The following is a 12,763-nucleotide window of genomic DNA, read 5'->3' as shown; positions in this document are numbered from 1 at the left end:
AAATCACTCCATAAACTCCAACTGGTCCAAAACTCAGCTGCCCGCATTATCACACACACACCCTCCCATCACCACATCACACCTGTCCTGCAACAGCTCCACTGGCTCCCCATCACGCACCGCATACACTACAAAATCATACTCCTCACATACAAAGCTCTCCACAACCTGGCCCCTCCATACCTGTCTGACCTCATTCACATCTCCACACCCGCCCGCTCCCTCCGCTCCTCCTCTTCCCTGCACCTCACTGTCCCTCCTGCCCGTCTTGTCACTATGGGGAGCAGAGCCTTCAGCTGCTCTGCTCCCCAGCTCTGAAACTCCCTCCCTCACGACCTCCGCAACACACACTCACTCCCACACTTCAAATCTAAACTCAAAACTTATCTGTTTAGAAAGGCCTTCTCATCCTGACCACTCTGACCATAACTGCTCTGTCTTTTAATCTATATTTGTTTTTAAATGTATTTTTAATCATTTTACATTGTTCTATTTGTATTGTGTATGTGTGTATGTGTGTATATGTGTACGGCGACCTTGAGAGCCTTGAAAGGCGCCTAACAAATAAAATGTATTATTATTATTATTATTATTATTATTATTATCTCTGTCCACATAAAGAAAGTTAACAAAATATCATTATGCACTCTACATAACCAGGGCACCAGGTTTGGATTCACACATCAACTTAAAACTTTAAATTGAAAAAACAAATATTTATTTATAAAAGGGACAGTACATAAAGACCACCTGTTGTCATATCTAATTCTGTAAAGACTGTATCTCCACTGTTCAAATACAAAAGTGCATCTTAGGCCTCAGAAACTCAACATTCACAGAAATATTACTTAAAAATATATCCATATATAAAAACAAAATATAAATTCAGGTGTTTTGTTGAGTGTTTTACAGACTTTTGGTGGTTTTCAGATTCTGTGATGTGACGATGTGACCCTTGACCACACACAGTTCTATTGATTACATCATACATTTACCATCACAAATGTTGAACCTGATAATTTCTATCAAAGACTAGACCTAAGATCTCACTGTGTTACAGCACACATCTGCATTGGAACAATAATCATTTTATTTGCCCCTCATCTGTGTTAAACATCATTGGCCCAGAATGTTGCCCAAAATGTGGTGGTGTCATCTGAAACACAGCAGTGAAGTCGTCCTTTAGTACTTTTTTGTGTTTTTATGTCATATATGGGCTCATTATTATGTAGTTTCCTACATGCATATTTATTAAAGCTTTATAGTTTTATACTTTTAATTCAATTGATCACTAATCTCATGGCCAGATGCTTAGAATACAGTAAATAAATAAATACAATACAAGATTAGAGGTATAGGACAATTTGACAAAAATGTATTTCTTTTTGGTCTTATTAAAAACATAAAAATGTCTTTCAGAGATCACAAATAGTAACATTTTTTCCTCTAAAGTTTTACATCTGTTCCAAACCATGTGTTTACTACTACTTCCAGGCGAATTTGTAATTACAAAATGGCACAGGCAGTGTCCGACGTCGTACTGACTTTGTCTTGGATCCACTCGTGAATCTCGTCTTCGTGCTGTTTCTGGAGTTCCGCTATTTCCTTGGACTGGACCTCTGCGTCGTATCCTTTCTGTAAGTGCTCCAAGTTTTCCATCTCCCGCTTGTGCTTCAGTTTCATCGTTAGAAAGTCTTTTCTGTGACTTTTGGTCCTGATTAACTGTCTGACCAAGTATTCCTCCGTGCTGTGTCTCCTTTCTCTTAGCCGTCTCAGTTCCTCCCTCTCTTTTGCGTAGCGTCTTTGGAAATCGTTAATGGCCTCTGCTTGCCTTCTGGCGTCCTCTTCGGTTTTCAGCCTCATCATCTCCAGTTGTCGTTGGTGATTCTCCTGCATCGCCCTAAACTCTTGCTCATCCTCGCGGCGTCTCTTTTCGTCTTCGCTTTTTTTAAGTTCGTAGGTTTTGCGGGCTTCGGTGTACTCCCTCTCGAGCTGCATCAGTATCTGGTTCTCCTCCTCCCTCTGTTTCTTCTCTTCCTTCATCCGTTGGGCCCACCACTCATGTCTTTTTCGTTCCCATTCTTCCTGCTCCTTTCTTAAACTCTCTTTCAGTAAAATTAAACTGCTTCTTTTCGAGACTGACTCCGATTCCGTGTTGATTTGTTGCACGAGGTTTGTGTATCGGTTGTTCCACTGCTGCTTCTGTATTTCCTCCTCTTGTTTTTTAATCCTGTCTTCCTCTTTCCTTTGTTTCTCATACCTTCTGCGGTTCGCTTGTTCTTTTTCTAACCTCCCCTGCTTTTCTCTAAGCTCTTTCTCTGTTTGCTTAATTTCTTGTTCAATTTTGGCTTTCATTTTCAAAATATGACTTTTTTTTGTTTCAACATTCTCCTTGTGTTTTTCCTCGATGACCTGCTCCTGCTTCTTCATCACCGGTTCCTTTTTCTTAAGAAGTTTGACTGTCTCTTTTTCAATCGCCTTTTCCGCCTCTTGGAAAATGCCCGCTGTGTAATACCATCCACCATTTTTTCGCACCATGTCTTCAATTTTCCTCAACAACTCCTGAACTTGTGTTCGATTTTGTTTTGCTCTGTTGTTGAAAACATGGCAGCGATTACCACACTGCTGAAGCAATGTCCTCATTTCGCTCTTTCCTTCTTTGAGAAAAGTGTCCAAGCTCAAGCCTGCTAGATCCTCGCCTCTCGTAAAAACGATGATCATGTAGTTTTCTGCTCCGATCCCAAAGAAACCCTTGATTATGTCTACAGTCTCTTGCTCCTCTTTGGTGAACCGCCCAATTTGCAGCACCAGTAAAAACACGTGTGGCCCGGGCGCTAGCAGGCTAATGCATTTGACCAGCTCTTCTTGGACCTCGGCGTTGGTTAAAGTCGTATCAAACAATCCAGGTGTGTCCACGATCTCCACAGACCTGCCTTCAACCTGCCCCTCTGCTTTTCTACACAACTTAGTGACTGATGTTTGGGAAGCTTTAGACTCAAACTCATCTCGACCCAAAATGGTGTTGGCTGTGGCGCTTTTCCCAGACCCCGTTTTCCCCATCAGAACAATGCGTAGTGAATCTTTCTTCACAGAGGTTTTCTTCCGTGGCCTTAGCATTGGAGTTGGCTTAATAAATGAATTTCTTATTGGCACTTGCGGTTTCGTTGCCATTTGTCTCGTGAAACTTCTCGATCCATTCTGGCTGATGTCCTCGACCATTCTGATCACGTCTTCCACTTGCTTTTTGTCGCTGATGTTCAGAATGATGTATCGATTGTTGCAGCTCTCACATAGCTCTTGTAGGTCTTTGTTGCTCCTGATGAAGTTGGACACAGCTAAAGCTCCTGACTCAGAATCCACCGTGAACAGGATCATTTTGAAGGCATTTATTTTGGAAGTGAACTCTCTCCTGATGACGTCCAGCTCATGTTTGTCCTCGGGGTTGAGTGGACCCACAGGTTGGACAATCACAAAGGCGTGGATTCCCTCTGGATCACACAAAGAGAAGCAACGGAGAGATTCATCTCTGGCTACGTCCGGCGTCAAACTGGACAAAGCCGGCAGTGCTACCATTGTCACGATCCGTCCAGAAACATTCCCGACATATTCCACACTCTTGGCAGAATTCCCTGCGCTGATCTTTGTTTTCAAAATACTTCTTGCTGCTGAGGCTTTGTAGTCTCTGTACCTGCCACAGAGCACCATATTTAGAGGCGGTTCCGTGTTCAGTTCTTGGTAAATCACTTCAGACTTGGCAGGACCGGCTTGATAAAGATCTTGGTTGTCGGCGATGATGTTCTCGACTTTCTCCATCAAAACATTTAGAAGTGAGGAGGAAAGTTCCGAAAAATCGAGTTTCGTGCATCTGCAACCACAGTCCTGTTTAAGTCGGTGGACAGCGGGGCCCCATCCGACTTCGCTGTTGCTCGCGATCATCATAGAAGATTTAAGCGCATCTTCTCCAAAACACTTGAGGACGGATCTTAGTTTGTTCCGGTCAGTTTTGGTGAAGTCCGAAGGGTCGATGAGGAGCAGAAAGGCGTTAGGTCCTGGATCAGTCTCACAGAGCAGACGCTGTACCTCATCTTTGACTTTCTTGTTGTCTGCACTGAACAGGTCTGAGGTGTTGTAGACTTTCACTGCAGCGTTCCTCCATTCTCCACAGAAGACACTGCTCTGCTTGGGCAGTTTTCCATAAGGAACGACGGACTTGACTGTAAGGAATGTACCCAGTTTTGCCTTTTCCTCCTGATTCTTTCCGATCATCACAATTCGGAAATCAGAGGCTGAAAAACAGAATGAAAAAAACATTACAAAAATACTTTGTTACATAGATACAGTCACTAGTTTGGGCACATACTGTATTAACTTAAAGCAACACCATGCACCTTTCTGGGGGTATGTCACAGGCTTGATTCCATAGAAAGAGAAAGTTAAAACCATACTTTGGAAACATTTTCCATGGACATGATGCGTTTTTTGGCATACTGTGGAAAATTATAGCCAACGGAGCAACATTTCCATGGAAACAAGCAGGAAGAGGGCTGCTCATCCAAGTTCTGGTCAGATTATTGCTGGACACTATCTTATATCTATGTGAAGGGAGGAGCTAACTACACTGAAGCTAACACACCTGTTTGGTTGAACCACACTAAGAGTGACCGGTGCCCGAGTCATACTTAACATAATAATTCAGGCACAGTTCACTCTTTGTGTGGTTCAATAGATCGAGCAAACAAACAGGTGAGTTAGCTTCAGTGTTATTAGCCCCTCCCTCCAGACAGATATAAGGCAATATCCATCAGTGATCTGATCAGAACTGAAGAAGCGGCTTGGATGAGCAGCCAAATGTCTTCACTTCTACAACTTTTTGTCCAGTTGACAGATTAGAATTTTTATTTTATTTTTCAGTGCAATAACAACATCCAAAATAAATAAATAAATAAACTTTAATCTTATTGTATTTTTTGACTATGAACTTACAAAGATGGGCTTTACTGTTTGGCTGCTGTAGGGTAGTTATAATCTGTCAATCATTATTTTACATCTTGGATGGTTTAACTTGCCCTATTGATCTGACATAGTCTCCTTTAAGATAGTTTTTGCAAGCTGGGACAATAGTATGGTATATTTTTAGTCCATTTCTTTTTACAAAAAAACCAAAAAAAAACCCAAAACATTTTTAGCCATAGAGAGACCTCAGTATTTTTAAATGAATACCGGAGAGAGTTTTATCAACACTGCACATCATGACTGGGATTACCTTATATTAAAACGATTGTGAGTTATTATAATTTTGTTTTTTAGTAGTGTTTCTGTTTGGAAAATACCCAACCCCAGAGCTACACATTCTTTACATTGTAGAGCTTTTGTGACAATAACCGTACATCTGTCATTTGCCAGTTATGATAATGATCTGTTCATCAAACTGGTCTCATGAGTCACACGCCTCATGACCTAATAAACCTCCAGCAGCTGTGAAAGAGTGGTGTTATTTTAGTATGAACAACACGACACTCAAATTAAAATCATTTAAAACAAGTAGGTCAACTGTTTGCATCTATAAAGTAAAGGGAACGTTTTGTATTTACCAGCATTGTAGACGGGGGTCTGAGGGTCCTCCCCCAGGAAATTTCTGAGTAAACCATATGTCTTTTATGAGTAATACTGTATTTAGAACTCATTAACTCATTACTGTTACCTTTAAAACACGAGCAGGGGATTTCCACTAGACTAGAACATTATGGTAAAAGTTGAATTATTTTAAATACTGAACACTGTTTTGTTTCTGTCCACTACAAATGAATTCATATATAGACTCACCTGCTGTGGCTTTGTCCATGGCTCTAGATCCAACACAGAAAGTAAAACTGTGAATATAAAAAAAAAACAAAAAAACAAAACATTTAGTACAAAAATATTCTTATTTCAGAAGCATATTAATAATAAAGATTCAGTTTGAACCGAAAGCACCATATTAATATATTTATGTTACTGTAGTGTATTTTATCACACTATATTCACTACTGACTCTGTGTAATTAACTAGAACAGACAGGGATGACATAGTGTAAGTTTTTGTTTCACGTGGACAGACCCAGTTCACAGAGATATAAACTATAAACCAGGTCAACACATCTGTATTTCAAACAATAATCCTTTTATACCACGTTGCACTCAAACCAGTTCTTGAAATGGCAGGACATTTAAGTATTTAATTAGTTACCTCCAGATTTTAAAAAATGCGATGATGTCATACACCCAGATGGAGGCGCAAGAGACAGTTTTCAAATAGATTACATTGTACTTTCACATGAAATATCCAAAAGGTAAATTAAAAAACGTTGAACCTGGTCATTTCTGTCAGAGACAAGTCGGCCTGTCATGTTAGCACATTTTAAAGTTCGATATATCGCTGAAGTAAACATAGACTATAAACCACATGTGTCAAACTCAAGGCCCGGGGGCCAAATGTGGCCCACCACGTCATTTTATGTGGCCCGTGAGAAGGTAAATTAAGGCTTGACTGTCATTTTAAAATAGGTCTATACTGCTTTAATGTGTGCATTGACAATAAAGTAATGAGATTATTTGCAAATAATTATCCCAAATTGTTCAGGAAGAGGAAAATTGTCAGTGTGGAAGGCAGTTTCAAGAAAGGTGTTAAAGGTGACTACAAGTTTGTGCTTTAAGGCGAAAATCTGTATGTTTTTTGTGTAATGAGGCGGGGTCGGTACAATCTACGTCGACATTTTGACAAACACGGAGCTAAGTATGCACAAGTTAGCACAAAAACAACAAATTGTCCAATAATTAAAAGGCTGTTTTTGAAGCGGTGCTGAAGGTGTGCGCTGACCAGATACACACTTTTAAAAATGTCAGTTTTTCAGGAAATACACGGTTACACATGTAAAATAAGTGTAACTACTTCTAAACTTGTTAAATAACTTTTTCTGTATTTATTAGTTATTCAAGTTGCAAATATTACGTGTCTGTGTAACTCTGTGTGACATTTGTTTACATTTAGTGACATTTATCCTGCCGCACAGTTACATCTGGCCCTTGCCATTTTAGTGATGTGGCCCTCGGTGAAAATGAGTTTGACACCTCTGCTATAAACGATAATATTGAAACTAATTCCTGCCACCGACCCAAAAATCCAAGAGCAGATTTAGACCACAAAAGCTATTTTAAATCTACAAGACTCTACAAGAAATCATGAGCTGCAAGAAATAAACAGCAGAATGAAACACTTAAATTGTTAGTTTGCATCTGTAATGAGTCAAGTTATTTATTCAAACTTTTACATCTTAAATCTGATAATATAGACAAAAAATAAACTAAAATGTCCCTGTTGTGCAAAGAAAAAGTCCCCACAATAAATATTGACCCCGAAAAAAAAAAAGAAACAAAAGAAAAATAAATATATATATATATATATATATATATATATATATATATATATATATATATATATATATATATATATATATATATATATATATATATATATATATATATATATATATATATATATATATAGTTCCGTCATAATCTCAACGATACATTGATATAGTGATTACCGAGACACAACACAAATCTCCATTCATTTTAGCTGCCCCCATCTGTATTAAATATGAGTGGCCTATAGAACATTGTCCTGTCTTATGAAACACAGCATTTGGAAAGAACAGAAGCCTGCTCACCTGTCGTGTTGGTGCCTCCTTCAGTGTGTCTCCATTCGGTAAAGTGGTTTGTCTACTCTTACTCTCAATCAGACCAGGTTCCAGAAAGAGGCGGAGCTCAGAATATTTCCTTATAAAACCAAACCTCCTTCTCAAATACCTTAAATTCTCCTCATTCTTTCTGCATTCTTCCTTTGTTGCTACTGTGAAAAGGTGCCAGTACAATTCCCAGCAGTAGCGTCCCACTTGGTATCAAAACTGGTCCAACTTGTCTGAGAGGGTGACTCAGACGGACAGTGGCATGGAGGTGAGTGATGGCTGTTGAACGTGAACCAGTGAAGCATTAAAGGAAGCTCATCGTCTGAATGTCAATATTAATCTAAAACGATTTTAATAAAAGAAACAAGTCGGCTTACTTCCGTGTTAGAAAACTGCAGTGCTCAATGGAGCTGGATATCAGTAGGATATCATCACATTCTAGAGTCTGAAATACTAAAATAGGTATTGTGACATTTAGGGCTGCAGCGATCGATTATTTTAGCAAGCAAGTAATGTATCGATTATGAACTTCGATTAATATGTCCATTATTGACTTTTTCTTCATCGCTCCTCCTCCTCATTGCTTTGGCAAGAACTAATCTCCACCCCCTAAACTCACTGGTGGATCCAAAACACACCGCTCTCTGCACTGTTGTGCAGTCTGTGCTGTGCAGGTGCCGAGCTTTAACAAGCTCTGAGCTGATACAGGTCCAGACTGAAAGATGCTCTGAGCGGAAACATGGCCAAACTTGAAACATGCTCCTTGGAAACAAATGGTACAATGATTCTGTGTTCTCTGTCTGCTTCAGTTTTATGTGGTTTTAATTATAATATTTACACGAATCATCAAGGCAGTAAAATGAGAGTTTGAGCTTTTTAGTAATCCGACTACTCCATTTACTCGATTACTTGTTTTAATTTTACTATTACTGAGTTTTAATGAATCGCCACCACCAAAGCCAACTTAACCTACTCACAGTTAAAGAGCCGTAATAAACTTAATAATTCATGACAAACATTCATGGCTGGGTTCACATCATCACAACATTGGAATCTCTATAGTTTAAACCTGGCTGGAGGTCAGAGGTCAGATCCTCAGGTGAAGCATGTTGCTGGTTAGCCTCTGTGATGCAGTGGCATGAAAACAGGAGGTTGACTGTTTGGGTTATCAAAAGTATCGAAAATCAGATCAGATCAAATCAGATCGAAACTAGATACTCATTTTTGGCAAGTATCGATACTAAAAAAGTCCCAGACAGAAATGAACCTTTCCTGTATATGTTTAGAATGATGTATACTTGTATGTTTCACAAGTATAAGACACATAAACTAGTACACACCCATGGACCACTATGAACCTACTGCACACTGAGGGATTACACACATATAACACACATGGGAATAGAAAACAAAGTGCAACTTTTAATGTGGGACATCACAGTATATTGTCTAAAGAAGAGGGCTTTATTATCATCTCTTTTTCAAGGGTGTCTTTGGTTGAGTTCTGGTTAAGTCCTGGCTCAGCCCTGGTTCAGTCCTGGTATAATTTTAGTTTTGTGCTGGTTTAATCCGTTTAATCCCTGGTTTATTTTTGTTTTTGGTGTTGTCCTGCTTTTAGATTTGTCTAATAACATGTTTAACATGTTTAGAAGCTTGTAATTACTTTGTCATGACAATTTAAAGCACACCTGAAAACGTTTTGGCATCTTTCAGTGGTATGTCACCCAGAAGGAGGCTCACTCTTCCTCTGACCATCAGCTGCAGGTGTGTCTTCACTGTCAGGACGTGCTCTAGTTTTAAAAGCGTTTCTGCTGCCATTCAAAATGCTTTCAGGCTTCCATTAGGTTCTGTTTTACTTTGATGATGAAGCTACTCCACTAACATGTATGTGTATGGTGGAATATTCAGGAGTTACCATGGAGACACAATGCACACGTTAGCAAACACGGCCAAAACAATTCTTAGATTGTCTGAACACTCAAGAAAAAAATATTAAATGTATTTAAACAACAGATTTTCAGGAGCCTGTGATCAACACGAGCGTTCAAGACTGAGTTTGATTAACTGAAAAACTGTTGGCTAATGTTAATGCTAGCTAGGTTGTGACTGTAATGTAATTTGAGAGGGACTTGTTTAACAGCACAAACCAGCTCACCTGTTGTAGGTCCAACTAAATTCTAGTTCTAGTCAGATTGTGTTAAAATAAAGCTTAGAGTCAAATGATGCTGAAGACAGAGCAGTGCCTACGGTTAGAATCACACCCCCAGGGAATGTTGATGGCATCAGCTGCAAAGTATCAATATTTAACACAGATGGATCAGCTAAAATGAATATTGTTTAAATGCAGTTTTTTGTTGTAATGCAGTGAATTTTTAAGTCTAATCGCTGATGGATTGGCACAAAATTCACATGAGAGTGATCCATTGTATTTGTTAAACAGCTTAAAATGAAAACAAGTCTAAATAAACACTGTATGAGACGCCTATAGAGAGGGGACGCTTTGAGTGACAGGTGAAATGACTCATTTGTGAAACCATGTAAACATGTGACACTTGAATGAGTCTAAAGGAGTCACGTTTCTCAAAGTTTGCCAGCTGCTTTCTGTACATACTTCACTCTCCTTTGACTTAAATACAAGTTTAAATGGGATCTGCAGATTCATTTATTTTTCCTTTTTTTTAACTCTTGGTTTGGTGGATAGTCACTGTGCGAAATAAATGTTAGTTTTTACTTCAGTTCAGTGTCAGTTTGAGAAGAAAAGTAAAAATCTAAAAGTTTTTAAAAATCCAGGAAGTATTTTTGAGTTGTAAAACATAATCCCTCTGTCTCACCAACACGGAACAATCCAGAACACTCCAAAACACCCCAGGACACTCCAGAACACTCCAGGAGACCCCAGGACAGTTCAGGACACCGCAGAAAACTCCAAGAACACTCCAGAACACTCCAAGAACACTCTGGAACATTCCAAGAACACTCCAGAACACTCCAAGAACACTCTAGAACATTCCAGTACACCCCAGGACGCTCCAGAACACTCTAGGACACTCCAGAACACCCCAGAATACAGACACAGTTTAAACCTGCATTTAAAAAAATAAAAGTGTTGTCATTCATCTGTATAATCGTTATGGTTGCTAGGTAACCATAGCTCTATGTGTGTCGCATCTGCAGCATTAAAAAAGTGAAATGTAATGATGTTGAGTCTTTTTTAGAGCAGTGACTAATCTAACCCATCAGATCCACTTAAACAAAGGTTCACTGGGGCTGGAACAAACAAGTCTTGCTTTATCTTTATTTATACAGAGGAACCAGTGACAGCACTTGGACTCTCATTTTCATGGGCGCCCTGTTTAAAATACAATACAAACAGAAAAACAAACAAGTATACAAGTCCATATAAAACAGGAGCAGGCGTGTGTAAAAGTCCATATAAAACATTAAAAACAGGAGCAGGCGTGTGTAAAAGTCCATATAAAACATTAAAAACAGGAGCAGGTGTGTGTAAAAGTCCATATAACACATTAAAAACAGGAGCAGGTGTGTGTAAAAGTCCATATAACACATTAAAAACAGGAGCAGGTGTGTGTAAAAGTCCATATAACACATTAAAAACAAGAGCAGGTGTGTGTAAAAGTCCATATAAAACATTAAAAACAGGAGCAGGTGTGTGTAAAAGTCCATCTAAAACATTAAAAACAGGAGCAGGCGTGTAAAAGTACATATAACACATTAAAAACAGGAGTAGGTGTGTGTAAAAGTCCATATAAAACATTAAAAACAGGAGCAGGCGTGTTTATAAAAGTTTGTCATCAGATTATTAAATTTCGATTGTGTCAGTCAAGTCTCCAGTTTTGCTTGTTCTTGGAGTGTGTTCCAGCTGAAAGCCTCTTTTCCGTCTCAGTTCCGGTGCGGCTCGTCCTTAGCCTTATGCGGTCATGTGATCTGGTGTTAAATGTTCCTGTATCAGTGACATTTATTCTTTTGATTAACTGATTCGATCTCAGCACATGGTGCGTTTTGGAGACTGTGTATAGTCCACGATTATTCGATTACCAGATTAGGTAACAACTCTATAATCAAAACAAGCTGTAATTTAATTAATTGAGTAATGTAATATTTTGACCTACTTTACACTTACAAACAATTTAAAAATGGCCGATGTCCAAAATGTGCGTTCGGGCAAAAGGCTTCGTCAGATCGTTTCTTTCTCTTTTCGTGCTTTGTTCATAACTTTTTCTTAACACAGATTTTATTATTTGTCAGTAGCATTTTATGAATTGACTAATTGTACCTATTCAACTATAAAAATAATCATAGTTGTATTTTGAAAATCGTAATGTTTATCTGGACAACACAGATGGCAGAAAAAGATCTTTTATAACAATATTCAAAAATATTCTCTAGGACACATGTGTCAAACTCAAGGCTCGAGGGGCAAATGCAGCCCGCCATGTCATTTTATGTGGCCCGTGACAAGGTAAATTTAAATGTATGACTGTCTTAAAATGTCAGTTTATCAGGAGTTACGCAGTTACACGGACATATTTTGTATATCTTTGCAAATTTGAGATGCACCATTTTGCTGATGTGGCCCTTGGTGAAATTGAGTTTGACACCCCTGCTCTAGGAAGAAGGTTTCGGTCGCCATATTTGGACCTTTATTTGGTTAAAAATGTGTTTTGAAAATTTACAATAAAATTTGAGTCCAGTGAGGATCATCTGGTCTGTTCATTTATTTTAATAGAATCTTTTTCCAGACCAAGGTTTAGTTTGTTTTTATCCCTGACAGTTTGGACTGCGAACTAGTGCATCACGCCACCACTCTGAGGCGCTAATGAGCAGCCCAAACTGTCAGGGATGAAAACAAACTAATAATAATAATAATAATAATAATAATAATAATAATGAGCCTGATACCATCAGTGGTGAATTTTAAAAAAAGGTTTTCATAAGACAAACACTCCTTTATTAATATTTACTACTATTTATAAAACAATGCAGCTGCTTTAAACTGAAGCTGGAGTTTTCTGCTGCTCG

The 12,763-nt window shown here is 38.7% G+C and overlaps 2 protein-coding genes across 2 annotated transcripts in view; one reads left to right on the top strand and one right to left on the bottom strand.

Moving 5' to 3' along the window:
* The window catches only part of prdm6 (PR domain containing 6), a 129,447-nt gene that overhangs the window by 38,054 nt on the left and 78,630 nt on the right, over positions 1-12,763 (top strand). The window lies entirely within an intron of this gene.
* Positions 700-7,815, bottom strand: LOC129456493 (GTPase IMAP family member 8-like). Its single transcript, XM_055223953.1, has 3 exons — positions 7,706-7,815; positions 5,824-5,870; positions 700-4,286 (listed from the first exon to the last, which is right to left on the bottom strand). Exons 2-3 carry the CDS (start codon positions 5,840-5,842, stop codon positions 1,507-1,509), a joined length of 2,799 nt encoding a protein of 932 aa, XP_055079928.1. The 5' UTR covers positions 5,843-5,870; positions 7,706-7,815; the 3' UTR covers positions 700-1,506.

The sequence above is a fragment of the Periophthalmus magnuspinnatus genome, chromosome 9 (assembly GCF_009829125.3).
Source record: "Periophthalmus magnuspinnatus isolate fPerMag1 chromosome 9, fPerMag1.2.pri, whole genome shotgun sequence".
NCBI classification, from domain to species: Eukaryota; Metazoa; Chordata; class Actinopteri; order Gobiiformes; family Gobiidae; genus Periophthalmus; species Periophthalmus magnuspinnatus.
This window is presented reverse-complemented; position numbering and strand designations above follow the sequence as displayed.